This window comes from Megascapheus bottae, chromosome 32, assembly GCF_031878675.1.
Source record: "Megascapheus bottae isolate mThoBot1 chromosome 32, mThoBot2.hap1, whole genome shotgun sequence".
Classification (NCBI taxonomy): Eukaryota; Metazoa; Chordata; class Mammalia; order Rodentia; family Geomyidae; genus Megascapheus; species Megascapheus bottae.
The window spans coordinates 6,704,962-6,729,333 of NC_143540.1; the positions used below are offsets into that span (position 1 = coordinate 6,704,962).

General features: G+C 55.6%; 4 protein-coding genes across 17 annotated transcripts in view; 1 reads left to right on the forward strand and 3 right to left on the reverse strand.

Annotated features, from left to right (window-relative positions):
* Dcaf1 (DDB1 and CUL4 associated factor 1) overlaps nt 1-3,468 on the forward strand; it is a 48,037-nt gene extending 44,569 nt beyond the window's left edge. For 5 of the 7 annotated variants that reach the window (XM_090323441.1, XM_090323442.1, XM_090323443.1 and 2 more), the window contains one exon: nt 1,876-2,857. In XM_090323441.1, the coding sequence (XP_090179567.1) occupies nt 1,876-1,934 (59 nt within the window). In that variant the 3' untranslated portion in view covers nt 1,935-2,857. Of the gene's footprint in view, nt 1-1,875; nt 2,858-2,884 lie in introns of those variants that run through there. The other 2 variants (XM_090323444.1, XM_090323445.1) reach the window with 2 other exon arrangements.
* Nucleotides 3,469-4,417: 949 nt separating this feature from the next.
* On the reverse strand, nt 4,418-7,312 carry Rbm15b (RNA binding motif protein 15B). The gene has a single exon (XM_090323716.1). It carries the CDS (start codon nt 7,214-7,216, stop codon nt 4,418-4,420), a length of 2,799 nt encoding a protein of 932 aa, XP_090179842.1. The 5' UTR covers nt 7,217-7,312.
* A 963-nt stretch (nt 7,313-8,275) lies between these two features.
* Manf (mesencephalic astrocyte derived neurotrophic factor) lies at nt 8,276-11,370 on the reverse strand. The gene is made up of 4 exons (XM_090323310.1): nt 11,238-11,370; nt 10,538-10,665; nt 9,460-9,601; nt 8,276-8,716 (listed from the first exon to the last, which is right to left on the reverse strand). Exons 1-4 carry the CDS (start codon nt 11,320-11,322, stop codon nt 8,532-8,534), a joined length of 540 nt encoding a protein of 179 aa, XP_090179436.1. The 5' UTR covers nt 11,323-11,370; the 3' UTR covers nt 8,276-8,531.
* A 669-nt stretch (nt 11,371-12,039) lies between these two features.
* Dock3 (dedicator of cytokinesis 3) overlaps nt 12,040-24,372 on the reverse strand; it is a 150,544-nt gene continuing 138,211 nt past the window's right edge. For 4 of the 8 annotated variants that reach the window (XM_090323337.1, XM_090323338.1, XM_090323340.1 and 1 more), the window contains 5 exons: nt 21,170-21,288; nt 20,096-20,183; nt 16,450-16,572; nt 15,835-15,917; nt 12,040-15,080 (listed from right to left, as the gene is read on the reverse strand). In XM_090323337.1, coding sequence (XP_090179463.1) covers nt 14,571-15,080; nt 15,835-15,917; nt 16,450-16,572; nt 20,096-20,183; nt 21,170-21,288 — 923 coding nt within the window. In that variant the 3' untranslated portion in view covers nt 12,040-14,570. Of the gene's footprint in view, nt 15,081-15,834; nt 15,918-16,449; nt 16,573-20,095; nt 20,184-21,169; nt 21,289-24,372 lie in introns of those variants that run through there. The other 4 variants (XM_090323336.1, XM_090323341.1, XR_016533464.1 and 1 more) reach the window with 4 other exon arrangements.

Here is a 24,372-nt window from a genome sequence, read left to right on the forward strand (position 1 = left end):
GTGTGTGAGGCGAGCTGTCGACGCCACCACTGGGTAGACAGTCCTCTGGAAGGGAGAGTTTCCCTGAGAAGGGGAGTAGTGGAGCCAGCAGCGACCACATTAAGTTAGCACGTCCTGCCTTCAGCTGCTGGGCGCTAATGGCCGGGGCTGGGTCCACCAGCACAGGCTGGTTTCCTTGGCGAGGGAGCCCTTCTGTGTTCGGCCTGTTCTCTCCTCCTGGGCCTGCCCCAGCTCCTGACCCCTCCACCCTGGTCTCTAGTGCCGTCCTCACTAGAGGAGGCAGTCTTCATGTGATTATCAAGCCACTCATCTTGTAGTTAGCAAAATGGCTCCCTCCTTCTGCTGTTCAGAACATTCCTTCTCTCAAAGCAAAGACAATCTGAGACACCTGTATCCATTGTTACTTTACCCGGGGTGTGGCTGACCGAGGGTTAATAGAGGTCATTTCAGCTGGGACTCTAGGATGGAGGTGCGAATGTGGAGGTGACATTTGACGAGTGCCTAGGCCTCATTGGTCTTCCCTGGAAGACACAGTCAGATGATGGGAAGAGTAACAGCTCTTAGCCTTTTTGCGGTTCTGGAGTTCTTTGAAGGTATGACAAGCCATAGATAGAATAATAGAAAATCTCCCCAGTGGCTTTCCATGTGCCTTTTTTTGGGGGTGCTGGTATTTGGGCTTGAGCTCTCAGGGTCTGGGTGCTGTCCTGGCTGTCTTCCCCCTGCCCGTCATTTGAGCTACACCTCTACTTCTAGAATTGGAAGTGAAGTCTTAGGGCCTTTCCTGCCAGGCTGACCTTGAACCACAGTCCCCACGTCTCGATCTCTTTGAGTAGCTGGGACTATAGGCAGGCGTCGTCAGCACTGGTCCTGCAGGGCCAGCGGTTCCAGACACGGGGTTGTGAGGGATTCCTCTCAGTGAGGGACACGGGGTTGCTTAGGAAGCAAACAAGCAGCACAGGACGGCAAAACTCTCCCGCGGCAGGTAAAGCCTGTGGGGCCCTGGAAGGACGCACACTTCATCGCACCCCACAATAGACAACAGACGCATCCTATATATAATAGTAAAAGTTGAGCACTGCAGAGCTGTTAGTCTGCCTTTGCAGACTGTCTTTCTAGAATGGCTGTCCCCACCAGGGTCTAGGTTTGGGTCACTTCACTGATTGACTAAACTGGATGAGAAAAATGCTAAGGAAAGTGGAGAAAGGCATTCCACACCCGCTTACCCTTTGGGGAGTTGGTGCACAGGCCCCGAGCCCTGAGCCAACTTTGTAGACTGTCACCCTTGCTCCCTGCCACTGCCCCGCCTTCCCGTAGACCCACTCAGTGTTGCTTCTCCGCCGGTCTCCGCCACACTGGCCTCTGTATTTCTCTGGGACTCGGTTCTCTTCAGGGTCTACTCAGAAAATGACACAGTTGAACACTAGCATGGCGTTTCCTGCCATCGGTGTTGTCCTCTAAGGACGGGAGGAGGGAACGGCTAAGGTGGAATCCACTCTTCTGAGTGGGCTGTCAAGGTCAGGCATGGATGCGAGGCGTCTGAGGTGGGCTTCAGTGTTCTCCTCCACTCTGCCCCTGCCCCAGCCCAAGTGAGTCAGGTAGAGGCTCTGGAGGGGGCCCGCTGGCTCCCTCTTGAGCCTCCCAGGTACGAAGCAGAGCTTCCAGGAAGTCCAGGGCCTTTGAAAGGTAAGCAAGCAGCAGGTCCCCAGGCGGTTCTCCTCCAGAGCCATCTCCAAGGAGGTAATTGGGGTGTGCGTGTATGTTTTTCTTTTTCTGGCAAGTGGTAATTAGCCATGCCGAGGCTGGGTATGTGTGAATGCAGAGCCGCCTCCCTGTGCCCTAGGGTGTAAATCCATTCTCTCTTCTCTTACCTTGCAGCTGACATCTCAGATAACTCTGATTTGGAAGATGACATCATCTTATCTCTGAACGAGTGAGGTGCTGTCCCCACTTGGAAGAGATTCTTGGCAGATGAATTCCGAACACCTTCCCTTCCCTCTGCCCCAGGGCCGTTTAAGGAACCGCACGTCCGGCATTCAGAGGACTACGGTTTAGTCTCACGGAGTCTGAGGTCCTTCTAAAATTAACCACCACAAAAGACAACAGGGATTAGGCCCTTTCCGCTCCCCACCACCCTTTTCCTGGGATGGACGTATCTTCCCTTAAGGGAAAAAAAACAAAACAGAGAAACCAAGAAAACATGTCTCTGGGGTTATTTCACAATATATTTTCTTTGTATAATGTTCTTTACTTAAAAGAACAGATAGTTTTTTATAAAACTTAAAAACGGAAAAAAAAGGGAAAACCCACCCCCGCCAGGCATTTATAACCGAGGGTATGAACTTATATCCACAGTCTCCTGTCCCTACACTTCTAGAAAATGAAGTCTAAAGAACAATCTAGAGGCATTTTTACATACGTATTTAAATGAAAAGGAAAATCGTGGTTTCATAAATTGATGAGGATTAAGAATATTTTATTATAAATATAATATATGATTTTTTTTAAACCTATTTTGTTGCCTCATAACGCTGTCAGGTTCTTTTACCTCTGTGCCAGAGGTGGAGGGGAAGGTGCCGCTTTGTTCGGCGAGTCAATCCTAAACCCATCCACCATCGTGGCTTGGGCAGCGTGGTGGTCACTGTGGCTATTGGTTTCGTGGGGTCGAGCGAACTTAGGATGCAAGTTCCCTCCCTCTGTTTTCCTTTGTGATTCAGTTTTTCATCACTTTTTCCCCCCCTCCCTTCCCTTTCTCCCCAATGTGGAAATTACAACAAATCAAAGGCCTTTTTTTTTTCTTTAATGTAAAGTGTATTTATTTAAAAAAATACAAAATAAACAACAAGTCTGTCTTTGTTGATGGCCTTTCCCTGTTCTCTTTCATCAGAGTGGGGTGTCCCTTTCCTTGCAGCCCTAGCCAGCCACACAGAAGACACTCCTAAAGGAAGCGGAGCAAGGTAGTGGTGAAGGAACGCCTGGAAGCCTCCCCCGCCCCCGCCCCCAGACGACATGGCCTCCGTCGTCCTGAGCCCAGCCTGCAGTTCTGGGGGAAAAAGATCTGCCAGAGGAAGAAACAGAATAGCCTACACCCACTAGGGAGGGGGAGAAGGCGGGAGGAGAGCTCCAGGCAGTACCCCGCGGACACAGCCACCTCTCCATTTCCACCCCTCAAGCGCAGATCTCGGTAGATCTGGGACGCTGGCAGAGCCAGGGACAGCATCCTGGCATCGCTCTCCTGAGGGGCTGGGGAGCGGATGGGGGTGGGGACTCCAGCGGGCCTGGTCCTGGTGGTTGGGGTCTCTACCTTTTTGCTCGCCCTACCTCCTCTCCTTCCCACAATAAATAGAAGACGCTAGTGTGTGTGTATGTGTGTGTGTGTGTCTCTCTCTCTGTTTTGTTCAAACGACAGCTTCTTGGTTTCTGCTATGTAGGTATTATACAGCTAGAGGCTTCTCTCCCTTTACTGAGAGAAGGGACACATTGCTTATGAAGTAAACAAGCAACACAAGACGGCTAAAACTCTCCAGCGGCAGGTAAAGCCTGTGGGGCCCAGGAAGGACGCACACTTCATCACACACACTGGAGGGGGGGTGATCTGTGCCACACTGGTGCCACATCTCCAGCCAAGACAGCAGCAGAGACCAGCTGGAGGCCAAGGAGCAGCCAGAGCCCTGAGCTCCATGAAGGGCGGCTGACTGGGCGGCACTCAAGAAAACCCTAAGAGACTGCAGCAACACCTCGCTTTCCTTATTTTACTGGGGCGCGAACCTAAGCCATCTGGGAAAACACAGCACGGGCCATGGAGCAAGGGAACGGGCTCACCCTTGGAGCGACCGCTCAGAGAGAGCGTGACCCAGGGCGGCTGCGACCCAGGGCGGCTGCTCCGGAGCTGGGGCTGTGACCCCCCGCTGTCCGCTGCGTTGAGAAGGGCTGGAAGAAGCCTCGTCGGGGTGTGGCTCTACCAACACTTGGCTATGACTGCTGGGACCCAAGGACGAGTGTGGGCTGGCGCGATGGGCGCGGCGCCTTCTGGTCGTGGTTCTGCCTGGCGGGCGGCAGGGGGCGGGGGTTGTCTGCCGAGTGCAGCCTCGGGGCTCCCCCGGGGCCCACCAGGGAAGGTGAGCCTGCAGCAGAGGCTGCGTTCTGTGCTGACCACGGTGGTGGCTCCAGCTCTCCTCCCCGCCCCGCCCGCCCCCCTCAAAGTCACACCCGCCACCGCGCTGGCGGCCCGGCGGGCCTGCGCCTCCAGTCGTGCCTCTGCGGGGACAGCTGTCCAGCCGCCACCAGCGGGCGAGTCTCCGTCCTAGCGAGAAAGGTGACCCCGCCAGGGCCCGCATGGGCGCGGGGCCTCGGCCTCTGGCGGACAACGCTCCCCACAGTCCGCGCGTGCCCTGGGCGGGGCCGGCCAGGGTCCCCGGCGCTAGGCGGCGTCCCTCACCACCACGATCACCATGTGCTCCTCCTCCAGCTTGCCCAGCGTCCGCAGCGCCGCCTGCAGGTACTGCTGCGCGAAGTCGCAGGGCGGGAAGGCGTACAGCATGCCCGTGCCGTCGCGGCCCTTGGAGCCGCCCACGGGCAGGCTGATGACGCCCGCCGCCTGCTTCTGCTTCAGGTAGGACACCAGGTTCCGGAGCAGCCGCCGCTGCAGGCCCGGCTCCACGGCGGGCAGGGGCTCGTGGCCCGGCGCGGCCTGCGTGGCCAGCAGCACGGCGTAGCCGCGGGGGCTGCCCTGGCGGATGCGCCGCGTCACCTCGTCCAGCTTGGGCTGGTCCAGCCGCAGGCGCTGCGCGATCTTGAGCTGCGTCAGGCGGCCGCCGGACGCGTGGTCGCGGAGCAGGCCGCCCAGCACGGCCTGGTCGCCCTCCAGCACGTGCATGGCGGTGGGGAAGCAGCTGTTCTTGAGCACCAGCAGCCCGTGCCAGCCCAGCTGCAGCGTCTGCGCGTACTCCGCCAGGCTCCGCAGCCGCCGGGGCTCGTGCTTGGGCTCCTCCGGCGCCCTGGGCTCGGCCTCGGCGGTCCGGTGGTTGCGCTCGCTCTCCCCGCGCGCCTTCTTCCCGTGGGCCGCGTCGGCGGCGGCGGCGGCGTCGTGGTGGTGGTGGTGGTGGCCGCGCTCCTCGGGCCCGTGTCTGCTGTTGCTCAGGGAGTTGCCGCCCCCGCCGCCCCCGCCGCCGCCGCCCGGGTCCTTGGCGCCCTCGCCCGCGTGGGGGTCCCTGCGGGCGCGCTCGGGGGTGCGGTCGGGGGCGCGCTCGGCCGGCGGCCCGCCGCCCTTGGTCCTGCCGCGGTCCTCGTACGGGGAGTGGCCGGCCCGGCCGCCGCGCTCGCTCGAGAGGCTCCGGCGCTTGCGCCGCTCCTCCCAGGGCTTGGGCGGGCCGCGCTCGCCGCCCTCCCCGCCGCCCCCGCCGCCGCCGCCGCCGCCGCCGCCCCAGCGCTCGCCGCTGCGGCTGCGCCCCGAGCGGCCGTAGCCCTCCAGGCTGTTCCTGCGGTCCGAGCTCTTGCCCAGGCCCGGCCAGTCCCCCTCCAGGAAGGTCCGGTCCCGGTCCGAGTAGAGCAGGTGCGGCGGGGTGCGGTCGCGGACCCTCAGGTCGGCGTCCAGGCCGCGGTGGCGGCCGTAGCCGTCGGCCAGCAGCTCGTAGTGCACGGGCAGGGCCGAGGGCTGGTACTGCGGCGGGTAGCGCGTCTCCTCCGCCTTGGCGAAGTCCACGCGCAGCCGGCGGTCGGGGCCGCCGAGCGGGAAGCCGCGCATCTTGGCGCAGGCCGCCTGGGCCGCGTCCAGGCTCTCGTACTGGATGTAGGCGAAGCTGTCGCCCTTGACGTGGTCGATGGTGCGGATGCTCCCGAAGCGGTCGAACTCGCGGGCCAGGGCGGCCAGCGAGGTGTTGGGGCCCAGGCCGCCCACCCAGAGGCGGGTGGTGGGGTTGGCCTTGCCGTAGCCGATCTTGATGGGGTTCCTGCCGATCACCCGGCCGGACATGGCCACCTTGGCCCGGTGGGCCATGTCGAGGTTCTGGAACTTGAGGAAGGCGTAGGCGCCGCCCTGGCCGCGGGCCGGCCTCTTGATGACCACCTCCTCGATGATGCCGTACTTCTCGAAGGCCCGGCGCAGCTCCACCTCCGACACGCTGTGGTCCAGGTTGCCGATGAAGAGGTTGCGGGTGGCGCGCTGGTCGTCCTCGGGCATCAGGTCCTCCTCGCACACGGCCGGGTAGCCGTAGGGCCGGCCGCGCTCGTCGTACAGCCCGTAGTAGTCGAGCGCGCGCTCGCGGGACAGCCCCACGGCGGCGGCGGCGGCCGCGGCGTCCAGGGCGAAGGCGGCGGCGGCGGCCGCGGCGGCGGCGTGGCGCGCGCGGGGCTCGCGCAGGGGCGGCGCGGCCACCGGGGACAGCGAGCGCTGCTTGTAGGCGTAGCCTCCTCCGTGCAGCGGCAGGTAGCCCAGGGGGTCGGCGGGCGCGGGGGGCCCGGGGGGCGGCGTGGAGGCGGCGGCGCTGCTGCTGCTGCTCCGCCGGCTGCCGCCCCCGCCGCCGCCGCCGCCGCCGCCGCCCCCGCGCAGGTACACGGGCTCCACCTTGAGCGGCCGGTCGTAGAGCAGCAGCTGGCGGGCCAGGGCGTGCTGCCGGGCCTCGCGCGCGTCCTGCGGGTGCCGGAAGTTCACGTAGGCCACGCGGCCCAGCTCGGGCGTGTGCGACAGGCGCAGGCTGATCTCGCCGAAGCGCTTGAACTGGTGGAAGAGCCGGTCCTCCAGGTGCTCGGCGGGCAGCGCGGGGCTCAGGCTGCTGATGAGCAGCGTCTTGTACTCGGGCGCGGCGGCGGCCGAGCCGGGGCCCGCGGGCTCGGCGCCGGGCGGCGGCGGGGGCGGCGGCGGCGGCAGCGGCGAGGCGCGGGGCGAAGAGCCCGAGGCGCCCGGGTCCCCCGAGGCTTTGCCGCCCCGGCCGCCGCCGCCCCCGCCGCCGCCGCCCGAGCCCGAGGAGCGCCCGCCGCCCGCGCGGTGGTTCGCGTCCCCGGCGCCGCGGCCGTCCCGGTGGCCGCCCCCGCCGCTCCCCCCGCTGCCGCGGGGCTTGTCACGGACCCGGGCCGGAGCCGGGTGCTTGGCGCCGCCGGAGGCCTTGTGCGCCGCCCGCCGCCCGCCCGCCTCCGCCTCCCGTTCGCGCTCCCGCGGCCGCTTTGCGGACGATGACGAGCTGCGCCCGCTCGGGCTCGACTCTCGTTCGCTCTGCCGCTTCATGGCGCCGGCGAGGCGGGCGGGCGGCCCGCAGGCCCCTCACAGCGGCGGCGTTGACGGCCCAGGAGGCAGCGCCCCCGGCGCCGCCATCTTGGACAAAAGGACTCGGCGCGGCGGCGGCGGCGGGGCGGGGCGGGGCGGGAGCGGCGCCGTGGGGCGGCCCGTTGCGCGATCAGGACGCGCCCGGGCGCGTCACGTGACCTCGGCCGGCCGGGCGCGAGTCGCGTCCCGCACACCTCATCGGGCTGCGCCGCGCCGTCACGTGACGCCCGGGCGCGGAGCGCGTCCGCGGGCTCTGGCGCCCTCGCGTGGCCGTCGGGCGGCCCTGCGCGCGGAGAGGGAGCCGCAGCCGGCGGACTGGACCGCGGCTTGGGCGGTGCGCGCCCCGCGCGTCCGGGTCCACCAGTAGCGGTGGCAGAAGGGTCCCCACGCGCCGCAGCTGTGGCGGCGGGCGCAGCCAGGCTGGGTCCCCGCTTCCTGACCCCTCCCCGGCCAGCCTGGCCTCCTGGAGGCGGGGTGTGGGGGCCGCACCAGCTTTCTCTTCCCTTAAGCAGCCAGGCCGCAGGCTCAGAACATGGAGCTCAGGAACCGCGCACTGCCCCTGAAGTGCCCTCGGGAGTCTGGGCGGCTCCTCCCGAGCCCCGGCTCGCACTGACAGCCAAGCGGGAGAGCAGCGGAAAGCCAGGCTGCACACTCAGGACCACCACCTCACCGCCACGTCAGGGAAACTGGCAAAAGGTGGCCAGCCCAGTGCTCCGCTGTACACGCTGACTGTGAACAAGTCTGCAAAAATCCAAGTCGGTTCCCGAGGCTTGGCATAAACACCAGACCCAGGCAGCTTTAGAAATGTTAACCCGAGCGCATGTCCTCACCCGGAGCGCCCCTGCACAGGCTCCAGACAGCCCCTCAATCCTGGAACGAGGGGGCAGGTGTCAAACCCAGCCCCTCTCCAGGCTGAGGCCCTGGCACGACCCATCCTGGTATCCCGTGGGGCAAACGAGTTATTTTCCCAAACTCTGTAGACCAGCAGGATCTAGTTAGCACTCACTTTAACTCTCCAAGGACAGCTAGAATTTTTTTTCCCCTTTAATAAAAAAAAAATCCCAAACACATTTTGAAGTCCTAGAGTAGCCGGCAACAGAGGAAGTGAGTCCCTCAGGTGGGCACTGCAGAGCCAGCATCATCAGGAACATTCCAGGCTTCACATCTGTATTGTCAAGAGCCCGCTTAAAAAATAAATTACAAAAAGGCTTTTTTGTGTGGGGGGAGCGAAGAGACAACTGAACTCCCTCCCTCAGGTGCAGTAGAGATTGGGCGACTATAAATCAGTCCGAGCACTGGCTGCCTTGGGGGCGTATCTGGGCATCAGTTCATTTATCTTGCGGATGTAGTCAGACTTTTCTGCACAGCCTTTACATATCTCTCCCCAGTCATCCAGAATCTTCTTCAGTTCTTTCACTCGGAGCTTCTTCAGGTCCACAGTGCTCAGGTCAATCTGCTTGTCTATAGGGAGAGTTGGAAATGCATGAGTGGTGACAGGAGTCAAGAGACCAAAGATGCCATCCCCCAGGGCCAAAGCATTCCTTAAAGCAACCAACCCTACTTGCTGTCAGTCAGGACCCACTGGCCCTTCACTCAGTCTACCACAGGGCAAGCAATAGAGTGCCCCTGTGGTCTTCAGAGGAGGAACACATGCTCAGAGTAACGTGAAGTCAGTTAACCTGTGCCAGGAACACTCTTAGAAGACCAAGAATATGACATAGTGGTAATGTTTGCCTAGCATGCATGAAACCTTGAGTTCGATTCCTCAGTTCCACATAAGCAGATAAACCTGGAAGTGGTACTGTGGCTCAACTGGATGAGTGCTATCCTGGAGCAAAAGCAGCTCAGGGACAGTGCCCACGCTATGAGGTCAAGCCTCAGGAGTGGAAAAAAAGAAAAAAAAAAAGGAAAACCCCAAACTGAAGCCTTATCACATTGCTTCTCTGCTCAGAAACTTCTAATACTCCCCAGTTTCACTCAGATGAAATCCAAAGTCCTCATCTAATAGGTGGCCTACTAGAATGTATTTCTGCCAGCAGCCCGCTAAGTGTGCTGACCTCCGCCCACTTCAGTGACAACTTCCCTGGTACCCTCACTCTTACACAACACTCCGCACTTACAAGGCCCTCCGTTACCACCTTCTCACAAGAAAGCAAGCTCTGAAGGCACACATTAGTTGAAGTAAGGCCTGATCTCGGACTCACCATACTTCAGCTCGCAGATCTGGCTGTCCTTTTTCTTCAGCTTCTCACAGATCTTCTCCACTGGGATGTGGGCGGCCAGGGGCTTTGACACCTCGTTGATGATCTTGGTGGCAGCATCCTCCGTGGCCCCAATGTAGTAGCACTGCAGGAAGAATGGACAAAGGCTTTCTGAAGTCATCTTAGCTGGGTGCCATGGCTCTTGCCTATAATCCTAGCTACTCAGGAGGCTGAGAACTGAGGATCTCGGTTCAATGACAGCCATGGCTGAAAAAGTCCATGAGACTCATCCCCGATTAGCACCAAAAAGCCACAAGTGGAGCTGGGGCTCCAGTGGTAGAGTGCTAACTTTGAGCAAAAAACTCTCATGGACAGTACCAAGACTGAGCTCAAACTCCAGGACTGGCATGCACACACGCTCATCTCAGACTAGGTGCCAGGCTCACACCTGTAATCCCAGCTACTAACAATGCTGAGAACTGAGGACTCAAGTCAGTTGGGGCAGAAAATTCAAGACAAAACCAACCAGTACAAAGCTGGACGTGAGTAGAGCCAAGTGCCTACCACTTTAAAGTTGAAAGCTCGAGCCTCCAAGTTCAAGACCCTGCCCTGCTTCCCATCCTCCAGCCCTGCAAAAAGTCAAAACACTTTTTTTTTTTTTTTGCGCTTGGCACAGACTGGCAGTCAGATTCAGTCAGTGTAAATAGGAGGCCCTCACATATGCCAAACTCTTTCTGGTACCAGGGCAGTCACACTGCCTTACTCCACTTCAACGACCTTTCCTCAAGAGATCCCCTTCTGAGCACTGTCTACCCACTGAACAATCTAGGGTTTCTTTATGGCATCCATCCTGCTGGCTGTCGGTCTTCCTGTCATCTTTCTCCTCTGGCATTTCCAGCTCTCAGCTCACACTAGGTGCATAATAGCTACCAACAAGTCAGCACCAGGGCGAATACCTGATGCCTTGCCTCCGGAAGTACTGCTTGACAACATTCCAGTCTCCCATTAGCTCAAAGACATCCGGCCCCCTGGTGGAGGGCAGACAGGTGCCAGGGGTCAGCTGGGGTCATCAGCTACTCACCAGCCGATTCTCTTTGCCTCTTGCTTCCTGACAAAACTTTACAAGTTCTTTTTCAATAGTAGCTGGTGAAAACGTGACATCTCTGTCTTTGAGGTCCTGGTAAAATCTTCCCAGGTAAGAAACGCAAACTGGAAAAAGAAAAAGAAAAACAAATACATAAAAAGAGAGGGACGGGGCTCTCGGCCACGTGAACCGCAGCCACTCGGCTCCATCACTACAGGAACCCACGGGTGTCCGGGATCCCCTCCGTGCTGCGTGGGGGGCTCAACTCCACCACTCACCCCCGGACTCCCTGCATCAGCTTTAAGCCCAAATGTGAAGGTGTCCTTGAGCCAGCGACTCACTGTGACCTCACAAATGGCGCGGAGTCTGAAGGGAAAGCCATCCAAAGGCGGCTCGCCTCCGCTTCTCGCCGTCGGAACTCCCCGCCCCGACTCCCCGCGCCCCGCACGGCCGTCGGCGCTCGGCCCGGGCCGGGGCCGCCTTCGGAGCCAGAGAGGGGCCAGGCCGGCATGACGTGGGTCTCCGCCTCAGTTTCGTTTTCTTCTTTTCCCCAGCACGACCTGGCCGCCACTTCTCCCCGCCCCCGCCCCTCCGGGCCCTTCCACCGTCGGCCGCTCCGGGACCGGCCCCGGCCGCCCCGGCCTCCAGGCCGGCTCCGTGGGGGAAGGCCGCTGCCAGGCCGGAGTCCCTCCCGCACCTTCGCAGTCGCCGGGCCGCAGCGCCCGGCCGCCCGGCAGCACGCTCAGGGCCAGCGCTACCGCCAGCCCGTGCGTGGCCCACATCCTCCCGCTCAGCCGCCGCCGCCGCCGCCGCCGAACACCGACTGAACCGCACCCGCCGCGCCGCGCCGCCTCGGGGCCCGGGCTGCACGCCGGAGCTCCCCATTGGCCGACGGCCGCTGCGCCCGCCCACCTGCCGCGGCCTCATTGGTCTCTACGCGCCCGAGCCCAGAACCGCCGCTCCACGCTGCCCTTCCCCATTGGCTGGTGGCGTCTTGGCCCTAGACAGTTGTCGGCCGCTGATTGAACCGGGACGGACGGCCGGAAGCAGCCGAAGCGCCATTTTGGCTAAGGGCAGGGGACGGCGGCTCCTGCCCAGGCAGTGGCTGTGTCCTGCCAGTCCAGTCGTCCTGCGTACTCCCCGTGGGGGGCCCGCACACCCCCCAGGTACTGAGGACCGCTCCGCGCAGCGACCCCCGAGCTCCGGCGCAGGCCCGGAGTTCTGGCCCTGCTCGTGCTCCAGGCCCGTGAGGGGTGAGTGGCCGGCGGCAGGCAAACCCTGTTTTGAAAAGTCACGTGGCTCGGGGAGGCCGGCCCTGCCGCAGGAGTCACGTGGTCAGGGGCCACGCCTCCGCCCCCCCCCCCCCCCCCGCCGGCCCCGGCCTCCCTTGCGGGGCCGTCCCGTCCACGGCCCGGGCCGGCGGGCCGAGCCGAAAGGAGCGCCCGGGACCTGGAAGGGCCCTTCTGCGGCTCCCACCCAGTGAATTCAGTGTGTCGGTATCAGGTATTCATCTTTAATTCACATCACAGCAGTCAAGGGGGGTCAAATGGCAGATATTTACACCTGAAATTCACATTGCTTGCTGAACTTAGAACATGCTACCACAATATATACAGTAGTATATCTCTTGGGACATTGGTACAAAGGATGTTTTTGTTCGTTTGTTTTTCTTTTTAACTTTTCTGGCACAGGTAAATTAAACCACTTTTTCTTTAGACATGAATACACAAAGGAAGTGGTTAGTTTTCTTGTTTTAAATAAGCACAGAATGCCAGAGGTTAAAAACACATTTATAGGACTGATTACCAATTGGACATCACACTCTATACATTTTTTGCTCAAATTCCTGTACAAATACACAGCATTCAAATAACTATGTACAAATAAGCTTGAAAGAATGAAAATCAGTATTTCACAATCTTTTCAAAGGATTCTTATCTCTGACCTCATATTTTCCCTCAAACTGGCTGATCCTCCAATAAAAGGGTATCAGAATGTGTCTATTTCATCCAGTCAGGGAAAATGGGGGAGGGAATACACATTTGTGTCACCTTGCAAAAACAAGGCCAAGGAACCTACACTCCGCTCCAGACCTCCTGGGCCACCAATGGTGGAGAAGAAGGTGGTCTTACCTGATGACTGCTTGGTTGGGGGACTTGAGCGTGGGAAGTGCCTGAAAAAAATCTAAAGGTGTCCTAAGAACTGCAAAGCTAACCCCTGACCCTCAGACGTATGTGAACCCCAGATGGTCCCTAGACAGAAGACTGCAAGTGAGTCTAGATGCAAGAACAGGTCTGCCCTTTGAGCTTGGCATGGCCTTGACTGTCCACTCCTGAGTAGCCCCTGTCCCATGCAGCCTGGAGTAATCCTGATTGGATGAGAAAAGCCCCACACTGTAGTCACCCCCAGACAGACTCTTCTGTCCTTCCCCATAGGTTACTTGCTGGCAATTTCTGCAAAACAAGTTGACATTTGTTTACAAGAGCAAAACACCTTGATCATGGCCTTTTCTGTTTGGAAAGGGATTGTGGGGAAGGGATGAAGTTTAGGGTCCAGGGCCTGGCATGGAGGCCAGCCAGGCCAGCCAGAGGAACTGGCCGCAACACACCTGTGCAGTAAGAAGGCAATCATAACCATCAGTAATGTGAATTCAAGCAAATGAAAGAAAAAAAATTGTCTCAAAGACAGCTTTTTTTTTTAAGTGACTTAGAAGCACCCTGGTAAAATAGTACTATACCCCCCCCCGATCCCCCCCAAATAATACATCAAGAGGAAAAATCAGTGCCCTGACCTGAAAGAGTTTCCTATAAAGACAACACTGCACCCTGCCCAACAGACTGGGGAGGCTGGAGAAACTATTCTGCCCACCCCAAACGAACCCTGAGTGGTGGTCCCCATGGCCCTAGTGCCGGGTGCTATACTTGGCTACTTGGAAGATGACAATTCTGCGTGGCTACTTCCAAAAGGAGAAATTTCCTCCCACCTTTTACCCAAGAGTTTACTGCATCTGACCACATGTCCTCAGGGCCTGGAAGCCTGGCTAGGCAGCCAACCCCATGGCTCAGAGGTAGTGCTGAAAATCCCTGATTCAGGAGCTAATGGCAGGCATTCTAGCCACCTGTGAAAGCTCAGCAGCTTTCTGGCCCCTGCCACACCCAAGCCTCATGCTTATACCATCTCTCTCTAGCTCATGAGAAGGGGCCTAGCCTCTAGGAGCAAGAGCCCCTCTGGCTCTGCTCCTCCAGAGATCCAAGCCTCAGCGGGTGGGAGTCAGCCCTGCAGATCCGTTCACCAGGGAGGCTTCAGGAGGTGTTCTGAGTGGAAGGGAACAACCAGTCAAATACAAGTGATGTGAAAAGTCTGAGGTGGAATAGGAGACAAGGCTGGCCCATGGAAGCCTGGCAGTGTGCCCTGGGCATGCAGTTAGGCTAGTCACATGCCTGAGTTGGCAGGTTGGCCTGACCAGCCCCTCAGTTGCACACTCCTGGATGGAAGAGTGGGCAGGCGGACAAGCATTTGTGCAAAAACAGCTTGTGGCCCTTTTGTGTCCACCTGTGACATGTAGCCCATGTGGTCCTTGGCAATCCCTGAATGCAACCATGAACTTTCCTGTCCACACAGCAAAGGAAGAGATCCCTAGTGCAATTTCCATTCTTCTGTGCATGTCAACCCTGGAGGGAGAATCTGGGCTCCTGCTCCTGGGCCCTGCAATGCTGCAAAGCAATTCGTCTGGGCAATTTCTCTGTAAAGCTCCATGTGGTCTGGAACTGCAGGAGGAAGAAAGCATCTACTGCATAAAGAAAAGAAAGGACAATTCATAGAAATGGAAGCGTAAAAAAAGATACCACAACCCTTCATGCTGCTGTGGACTCTGAACATGGCAACACATGAGTTGACGGCAGTAGAACATACTCAAGGTGGTTCTCTCCTGAGCGCCAAGCCTCTCCAGCTCCCTGGGAGGGATTTGCTTTTCAGACCTGGAGTGCTGGGGCAAGCTGCTCACAGACGGTGACAGCTGCCTTCTTGCTCTTCACTGTTCCCCTCGGCCGTGTTCCCAGGCCATGCGGGCCTGCTCCTCCTTGGCGCTCCCGGGAGGCAGTGAGGCCTTGCGATGCAGGCCTCTCGGCCTCTCAGTCTCCTCGCGCAGCAGCATGCTTTCGTCATGCTCCAGGGCTGGCAAGCGGGGGTGATAGGGCTTGGGTGGCAGCGCAGGAGGGTCCATGGGGTCCTGAGGAATGACGCACCCTGGAGCTGAGTGGCTTCTGCATGGTTGGACCTTGATGGAGTCCAGGACAGCGGACTCGGAGAGGCTGTAGTGGACAGGGAGGTAGGGTGGCTCAAGGTCTTCATCGCCATTCCAGGCCTGGCTTGGCATGGAGTCCATGGTGTCGGTTCGAGGTGGGGCCTCGGAGGAGGGCCCAAAGTTACTTTCACTCAGGGATGACACACCACTGCTGGCACTGCCAGACAGTGTAGAGTTGCTGCCATCCAGGCCTGATTGAGGGCTTGTGGGGGAAGCTGGGATGGGATGGAGAGGAGACTGTGCGAAGGAAAGGGTGGGCACGTTAGAATCCCTCTCTAGACAGGCTGACTGGCCAGCTACGTGGAGCTAGATTCTGCTTTGTAGTAAACTCTGACCTCATCAACTGTTAAGTTATTTCTTCAGCAATGTTTGCCCCACCCAAGCAAGCCAAGAAGCCCCAGAATCACTGTACTTCTGTGGGTTCCTGTGCTGGCTGGGTGCACCCACCCTGGGGCCAAGTTCTAGGCTGTCTATGGTTTGGGTTATTGACAGAAGTCTGGGTCTACGGGCTAGTTGGGCAATGCAGAGAGAACCGTGGAGTCATGGTTCTGTTTCCAAATTCTTTGACTCAGGCTTCCCATTTGCAGAAAAATCTAATAGCAAGGTTTAACTTAAACCTAGAAGCTTGACTTTGAAGCTAAGCTTTGGTGACTGGTGCTTCTTGCTTTCTCTGCACACTAGCGTAATAGGCTCTATGAGCAAGGTATGTTTACCTAGCCTATAGTGTTGAACTCCCAAGTTTCTCAGCGCTCACTGCCCACATACCCTTGGTACTGTCTCTTGTTTCTAAGATCCTCTATAATCTCCCTGTCCTCACCTGTTGCAAAGTGTATCAGTTACCTGAGGCCCAAGTGTGGCTCTAACACCCCCAGCTTCTGCCAGGCTGGATTCTGAGAGACAACCGAGCAGGGAAGGGCTCAGGTTCCTCTTGTAGACCCCAGGATGACTCTACAGCAGATAAAATGGTGGAAGTAGCGCTTCAGTACATTACCTTGCGCAGGGTTCTGGCAGGGAGGGCTGGGGGGTTATCACCCAGAGGATGATGGAAGGCATCAAAGTGTAGGGAATAATGACCTGAAAAGGAAACAGAGCCAGAGTTTCAGCTGGGAACCCTGGTAAACTGTACACCAGCACCATTTTGCTGAGCCAACTGGGCAGGTGTGGGAAGAGTCCCTTGTGGACTTTTCTGCATTGAAAAAGAATTGTTTACATTCATGTTCTTGAAAATACAGGCTGCTGGGGCAAACAGCTTTCATACCACATAGGAGGCCATGAAAGGCGAGGGCTTGAATCCTATGGGCCAGTGGATTGCAGTTGGCAGCAGCCTTACCCTATTGGCTGGACAGTGACAGCTGATGAGTGGCATACCTGGCAGAGTTGATTTTATAGTCTTCAGCCTCTCTGGCTAGTGTAACTTTACAGGGCTAACCTGCTGGACTCAAACTTACTGACCCCAAAGCCTTGCAAGATCTTCCCTGATGTTTTCTCCTTGGCTGTGTTGGCCTAGAGAACAGTGTGTATCTTCTCGGCCTAGGTGACTGTTTATCTGGCTCTTGAGCAGTGTATGAGACCAGGGACTATTTGAAGCTCCCACTGGAGGTCTTACCATGCGGCAGGCTTCGGGGAGGCACTGGGGGAGCCAGGATGTGCCCCATGTGGGCAGACAGGAAGGGCTGGGCCTCTTGGGCTCCGCTATCCAGACTCCAGCTGCTGGGGGCTGCTGGCACCGCTGAAGGGCGGAAAGAGATGGCATGAATGGAGGTTACTTTTTGAGCCACCCTCCAGGAGAAGCCTATCCTATGATCTGTGGCTTCTCCAAGGGTGTACTATGTGTCTAGTACACATGGGAGTGGCCTGCCAGCCCTGGAAACTAACAACTGGCCAAAGGAGGCACAGTAGTTCACAGAGGCAAGTGCAAGGAATTGAAGCTGCTCCAGAGGATGGCAACAGATGGTGTCTGAAGAGTGTTCAGGATGTAGTTAAGCAGAAAGTAAGTGCAAGAAGAAGTGAACATCTGCAGATCTGGCAGGAGAAGAGAAGAGAGAGGACAGAAGAGGCTGAAGAGAGTGAGAATGCAGGTCACAGAGCTCTGTATCAGTCAAAAGTCAGGACCCTTCAACCCAGTCCCCATGGGAAAAGCAGGGAGCAAGACAGGTGATAGACTGTACTTCCAGGGTTTCCAAGAATAAAAAGGACCTGCTTCTCAAACTGGCCCCACAGAGACCCTGTAGTAACACCAAAACTGACCCATTCCTATTGCTCTTATGCCCACTGACTGAGTTTGGGAAGCATACAAGGTTTGTCCAGGCAAGGAGAGGCATGTGATGCAGGTGTTTAAGAATGTATAACCCAGCCTATTGGATCCCATTTCCTCCTGAGATAAAGGAGAGGCTGTGGAGTTTGTAGATGCTTTGAAACATCTAGAGAGCTGCCCACTGGCCACACTAAGAAGCCCAGCGTTACAATACTGGGCCCTTAGCCGCAGAAGATTGGTGCTTTGGTGTCAGAGGAGGGGAAAGAAACAATAGGTGGAACTTAGGGGATCACTCTGCAGGTACAGGAAAGCTCGTGTGAAGCCTGTTAATTTTTCCTAGAGAACTAATGTCAGCAAAAAGAAACATGCTGTTTTCTGGAGCCTTATGGGCTATTAGTAGCAGGGGAAGCCAGCGTGACCTAAAGGGAAACTAGAAGCACTAGACTTTGGTTTTCCTGTTTCAGGCACTGATTTAGGGAATTCCAAGACCTGATGGGACTTGGGAGGCTCTGGAAAGAGAGTCTGGTCTTTGGGGAGAATGGCTAAAGGGGGTGGTCCCATAGTGATATAAGAATGAGGAGCTGATGGTCCTTTTCCTTCTTGCTCAGAGACTACAGCATAGAGCAAAATGTCAACTGTCCAAACAGCCTGACTTCTAAGGCTTATTCAGTCAGTTACGTCAAATGTGAGGAGACAGAGCTGTGGCAGCCCAGCTGTCCCCTGCAGCAAGGAAAGAATCCCGAGTCTGATGAGCATCAAGCAGATTTCTTCACCTGGCTTCATTGGCCTGAGCCACCCCATCAGCAGGACTATTCTTATCCATGCTCTCTCAGGATGGGAGAAGCTACTGAAGTACTGAGGCACTCTCTCCTCAAAAAGTCACAGATCTCAGGAATTTGATGGACCAGGATTGCAAATGTATCCTAACCCTGAACAATTGTGGAGCTTCAAAAGTTTATCCACAAGAAGCCCCATGGAACACAAGCCCAAGGAAGAATGTGGAGAGAGAAAGCTGGCAAGGCTGTAATGGTGGACAGAAGGGTGTCTGCCTGAGCGGATTCATGAGAACCTGAAGCCATCAAGTTGGGCCCTTAGCCTGCTGTTTGTAAGCAGTGAGACCTGTGAACCTTTACCATGTACAAGAGCTAAGATGGTATGACATCCTAGGAGAATAACAAACCCCCCCCCCCCCCCCGCCGTATCCTGTCACCTCTTAGCATTAACTGTCTAGCACTAGCCTAAGGCCCTGAGTGTACAGCTTCTAGCAGAGGGCAAGGTTTCCTAGTGGACCTATGCAAGTGACAAGTAGGATCAAGGACAAGTAATGACAGGATGTTAAATGACAAGAGAATGGCCACCATATGCACAAGAATGTACAGTTCCTGGGGTTTCCAGTTAGGAGCCTAGGGTGTTTTTCTGGCAGATGTGTTGCTATTGTGCAAATGCTTAATTTGTTGTGGTGTGGACCTGGTTGCTCTTGGCTCATCCTGTGTTCTAGGATGCCCTGCCTTTCCTCTAAAACCTAGGATAGGCATATCTACCTTCTTGCTACACTGTGCCCGAGGCTGACACTTTTCACTGTCCAGTTGGCATAGCATCCTGGTCTGGCACTACCACTCATTTGAGCTCAGACTGTGGGTTTTTGGCTAGTTCTTAAACTGTTCTGTACTTCAGGATGAAGAAAACCCACTCTGAATTCTGGCCCTCAAAGCCAAAAAAATGAACTCTGTTTTGGCTCATAGGTGAAGGAGCCCAAGAAGCACCTTGTTTTCAGAATGTGGAGCCTTAAGGCTAGGAAGGCATCTTCAGCAATCCTTTTTGGCTCATCATCTGGCATCAATGCCCACCAGGCACTGAGACTGTGAAACCAAGTGTTTGGTCTTTTGTCCTCCAGGACGATCAATCGAGGACCAGAGACAGTGAGGTCAGCAGGTATAATGACATGATGAAAACTTGGGAGGGACATGTTCTGATAAGATAGGGGATATCAGGCCAGGAGCATGGCCTAGTAGTAGAGTACTTGCCTAGCATGCATGAAAACCCTGGGTTCCATTCCTTGGTACCACATACACAGAAAAAGCCAGAAGTGGCACGTGGTTCAAGTGGTATAATGCTAGCCTTGAGCAAAAGAAGCTCAGGGATAGTGCACAAGCCCTGAGTTCAAGCCCCAGGACTGGCAAAAATAAGTAAGTAAATAAATAAATAAATAAAGACTGAGAGGCTAAGTATGTTATAAACTCCAGCAGATGGAAGGGAGAATCCAGGGGACTAGGTTCTGGGTGGCAGAACACTTACCATTGCTCCCATTTAGGCACTGCTCTGTGACAGCATTAACTCAAGTGTCAGGCCAGTTATAAGGGTCATACAGGCAGGTTCTTCTATCAGTTTTCAGGAGCAAAACATAGGGTAAAATGCCATGTGCTCTAAACAGTGCCAGTTCTAAAAGGACTTCCTCAGTCTTGTGGTATGGTTGTTGGCCTTGTAATTTTGGTGAACTCACAGAAGCTGCTTCGCAGAATGGCTACATGGCTACAAGGTAAGTGGACTCTTCCGGAGCACCGACTGCTTCTCTCAGGGAACCTGAACTTTGGGAAAATCATTTGGGTATGTCCTTTTCATTCCTTTTAGGGCTTTTATTGGCCTGTTGTGAACTCCTAAGAGAGGTTTCTGAGAGACCAAAGGGACCAGTGGGTTTGCTGAACTCTGGAGGTTTACTAAGAAGAGAGCTTAGGGAAGGTTGCCCACAGCAGTCTGAGTTTGCATGAAGTTGGGTTCACGGCCGCTATGGCTTCTCAGAGGACGGGACTGCATGAGAGGGAGATACAGGCAAAACAAGAGCCAAACCAGATACGGGTAAAATGGTGAGCTTAGGAATTGGTTAGCATTAATGAATAGACTCGTTGGGGGTATGGTTCATCTCTTGTCAGCTGGTAGGGACAAGAGTCAGACATTCAGTATGGTGACACACACAGGCAGCCCTGGAGAAGGGGAATAATACCTTTTTCAGCCATAGACAGATTGGGATCACTGCAGGGTTTGCAGGCTCCAACTACTTGCTGGAACAGGGCCCGCTGGAAGTTTGGTGGCTGAGAGGAAAAAAACATTATTGTGTGAAAATAACCAGTTGCATCTTGGGAAGTAGTATGGTGGACTGCAGGAATCAGGATGTTCCAAGATCAGATGAGCCCAAAGCATGCTTGGTCTCCTGCTTGAGATGCAAGGAGAAATGAATCATGCCAGCCCTGGGGAAGATTGCCAGGGCTGTCTGGTTCTGAGCACTTCCATGGACATTTGAGGCACCAGTCCAAACTGTCTTGTGCAGGATCTAGGCACTTTGGAGCCTCTACCTGTGCACACATTCACCTGTCTACCCGGGAGAGCTCACAGAACGGATCTGAGAGGCTCCGTAAGCCCTATGTCAGCACCAAGGGGAGGGCAAGGCAACCCCTCAGCCTGGAGTCACATGCTGTTCTGGTGGTAGCTTGACAAATCTCCCTGAGAGGGCTGATCAGGACAGTGAGGGGCCATTGAGAAACTCCTGGCACTGAGCAGTGTTCACTTAAAGATGGGTTTTATGTACTCACAAGGGCAAGTGCCCTCAGACTGCACAGGAGAGAGCGACTTGCTGTAACTTCCTGGTTCCGGCCTCTAGGCAGGGTGTTTAGAGAACTGTTGCAAAGAGTCCCAGCAACCAGAGAAGCTGGACAGTTAAAAGACAGAGCCTGTCCAGTGCGGATGCCCTACATACAGCAAGGACATCCTCATGACCCATCTTCTTCACAGTCAACTAATTTCATCTGTCAGATGCAATGAGTAGTTCAGGAAGCTAGCCAGAAGGACAGATTCAAATAGTACTGGTTCCAGCCTTGCTGCCATTCTACCTGCACCCCACTCTGTTTTGTTTTGTTTTGAGGTACATTACACATGCCTCCTCTCCCTATTCAGGAGCTCAGCAGCATCCTTATGCCTCAACACAGGAGGCATACAAGACAATACAGAGGGTCTATCAAATGCAATGAGGGCAACCCAGGCCAATTACAGCAGAGGGCATTCAGCAGGCAGGGTCTGCTACCTGTCCATTCTCCAGGATGGCTGCTGGATACATGGCACTGCTTGGGCGGTCCCGGTGTGTAGGCAGCAGCAACATCATTTCCCGGGCATGTCGGTACTTATCTGGCAGAGAGGGAGAGCCTGTAACCAAGTGAGAACAATCTCACACAGATGACAAAACACAAATGGAGAGTTCAGTGGTCAAATGTCCCCTTACAGTTGTGGTGAACTCAGCAAACACGAAAGGAATGAAGCAAACCTGCTAGTTAGGTGGCTATGGGGACTGCACCTGTCATCCCAGGTAAGGCAGTCCTGCTGGTAGGCCCCACCTCCCACATATACTGTGTTCAGAGGCAGAGAGTGAGGACAGCTGAGGACTGGAGCAGAGGAATTGAAGGTCTCTGCACGGAATGCTTTTTCAGCTCAGGATGTGACCTGGATGCTTGGTTCTGCGAGGAATCCCAGGCACAGTTGTGGGCCAAGCTTGTGATGGAATCACCACACAGAGACAGACATTTAAGTAACTGCCACATCATTCTGACTTTACACACTAGGTCTCTACATACTTACCTTCTCCTAATACCAGTGTCAGATGGCTCCCTGGCACTATGTACTAGAGATCTCCAGCACCTGCCCTCTGCCTCTCTGACCAGGCTGGCTGGGAGCCCATGGTCCTGTGTAGAGTGGCTCAGATACTTCCCCTTCAGTGAGCTCAGAAGCATGGAATCGTGCTTTAACCCAGGCTCCCGAAGTAAACTACTTCATGTGTTATCCTCTGAAGGCCAGACCACACCTGCTGTGAGGTGACCCGGCTACCAGAATCAGGTTATAGCTCTAGGTAGAGAATTTACACCAAAGCAGCAAGAATCATTTGCTGGATTTCTCGGTGTATGGTTAATGTGGATAGCTCCCCAAGTGTTCACTGCTCATTGTGCTAGACACCAGCGCATCTAACGAGAAGCCAAGAGTGCACCAGTCCCTTTGTAGAAGATGCCAGTGCCTCTGGCTGGCTCAAGTGGACTACAGACAGGTCTGTAGTCTTCCCAGGGGTTTAGCTCACCAGCTCCGACAGGCTGTGCCAGGGGTCTCTGGGGTCTTCCTTTGGTATGCAGTGCCAGCATGTCAGGACACAGCTAAGAAAATGTTCTGCAGGGCCAGAAGTTCGGCCTAGTGGTAGAGTGGTTGCCTCGCATGCATGAAGACCCGGGTTTGATTCCTGGGTACCACATGCATAGGAAAATCCAGAACTGGTGAAGTGGTAGGGTTCCAGCCTTGAGAAAAATCCCAAGGATAGTGCTCAGGCCCTGAGCTCAAGCCCAGGACTAGCAAAAAATAAAAAATGTTGTGCAGCCAGTTTGCCTCAGGATTCTTTAAGAATTCTCTCTGTTCATTTTAGTCCAAGAAGGCTATAGTGTCAGCAAGCAGTGTAACTTTCCCCACAGTTGTACTTCTGTTGTAGAATGTTTGCAGAACCTCAGGACTGGTGATGAAAAGGGCTACATATTTCCCCTGATCTTTCTAGTGCTTCCCAATGAGAAACTCAGAACATCTTTGGACAGGGCCAGCCCCATGTCTGTGTACTCACTACCCCTATTCACGGGAAGATGGAGGGACATCAGTCCACAGTCCAGGCAGGGCTCAGGTGCTCTGCAGAGGATTTGCATTCATGTTACAGTGGCTTTTCTGGTGCTGTACTCTTCCAGTTCCATTGCCTTACTTCCCTTACACTGCCCTCTGTCCTAGGCACCTAGTCCTTTGGAGGAGAGCAATGACAGTGACCTTCCAGGAAGACATTAAGTTCCTCAAGGGCTTCTAGCTTTTGAACTCTGCTAATTGTATTCTGCTAATGGAGGCTAAACCCCAGTTAGATTGTGTTCAAAACTGGTTCCAGGGGCCAGGAGCGTGGCCCAGTGGTAGTGTGCTCGCCAAGCATGCACAAAGCCCCAGAACCACATACACAGAAAAAGCCAGAAGTGGCACTGTGGATCAAGTGGCAGAGCACTAGCCTGGGGCAAAAGTGTCCAAGGACAGTGACCAGTCCCCAAGTTCAAGCCCCAGGACTGGCAAAACAAAAGCAACAAAACCCTGGTTCTCTGGTTCTAACCACCAGAGGGAGCTGCTGACTTGCAGCAGTTTGGACCATCTTGGCGGTTCATCTCAGAGGGTTCCAAAGTAACAGCATATGGGCTCAGTGGGTATGTCACTGAAGGATATTGGTCTCATGAGCACTACTGATAGGGAAGAAGAACGCCAATGAAGACCTTCAGACCTCCTCCATGGAAGCCATCCCCTCATCAGTAACAAGGGACGTTAATCTCAGAGTAGATAGTTTCCTCCGTTTTACACTGCATGTGCATTTACTACTGCCTCTGCCACCGCTGCCTTTGCCACTTTTTTTTTTTGTCAGTCCTGGGGCCTGAGCTCAGGGCCTGAGCACTGTCCTTGGACTTTCTCAAGGCTAGAGCTCTACCACTTGAGTCACAGCACCACTTCTGGCTTTTTCTATGCATGTGGCGCTGAGGAATCCAACCCGGGTCTTCATGCATGCTAGGCAAGCACTCCACCAGCTGGCCACTTTCATTTGAAAACATGTCTTATACTATGATGTCATGTATCTTGTTATTCTCTCATAGGGCTACTATTAACATTGTGTCTGGCAGGTTTCAGGCCTACATACAATATGGATTATATTAATACTGTGGTCTAGAAATGACTTCAGTCCATAGCACTTGCTAAATGCTCTATTGCTTGAACTGTATCTCAGACAACTTCTCTCTATCTCTCTCTCTCTCTTTCTCTCCCTCCCTCCCTCTCCTCTCTCTTGTTGTTGGTTATGGGGCTTGAATTCAGGGCCTGGGCACTGTCCCCAAGTCTCTTTGTGCTCAAGCTCCACTACTTGAGCTACAGCACCGCTTCTGGTTTTTGAGTGGGAGACAAGGGTCTCTTGGGGACTTTTCTGTCTGGGCTGACTTCAAACCATGATCCTCAGATCTCAGCCTCCTGAGTAGGTAGGATTACAGGTGTGAGCCAGTGGCACCCAGCTCTTATTTTTCCTATTCAGAGTCTTGCTAAACTTTGTCCAGGCTGGCCTCAAACTTGAGATCCCTCTGCCTCTGCCGCAGAAAGATCCATGCCTGGCTGTCTTCCTCTCATTCAAGTTGCATCTGCCCTTGCCATCCTTTTTCTGTTTTGGGTCCAGTTCTGTTTAGCTGTTTTGTTTACTTT

Excerpts from the sequence above, each read along its gene's own strand:
- Rbm15b (XM_090323716.1), bottom strand. The coding sequence starts at position 7,216 with ATGAAGCGGCAGAGCGAACGAGAGTCGAGCCCGAGCGGGCGCAGCTCG.
- Manf (XM_090323310.1), bottom strand. The coding sequence starts at position 11,322 with ATGTGGGCCACGCACGGGCTGGCGGTAGCGCTGGCCCTGAGCGTGCTG. Across the intron at positions 9,602-10,537 it reads GAGGCAAAGAGAATCGGCTG|TGCTACTACATTGGGGCCAC; the intron begins GTGAGTAGCTGA and ends TTCTTCCTGCAG. Across the intron at positions 8,717-9,459 it reads GATCTGCGAGCTGAAGTATG|ACAAGCAGATTGACCTGAGC; the intron begins GTGAGTCCGAGA and ends CTCTCCCTATAG.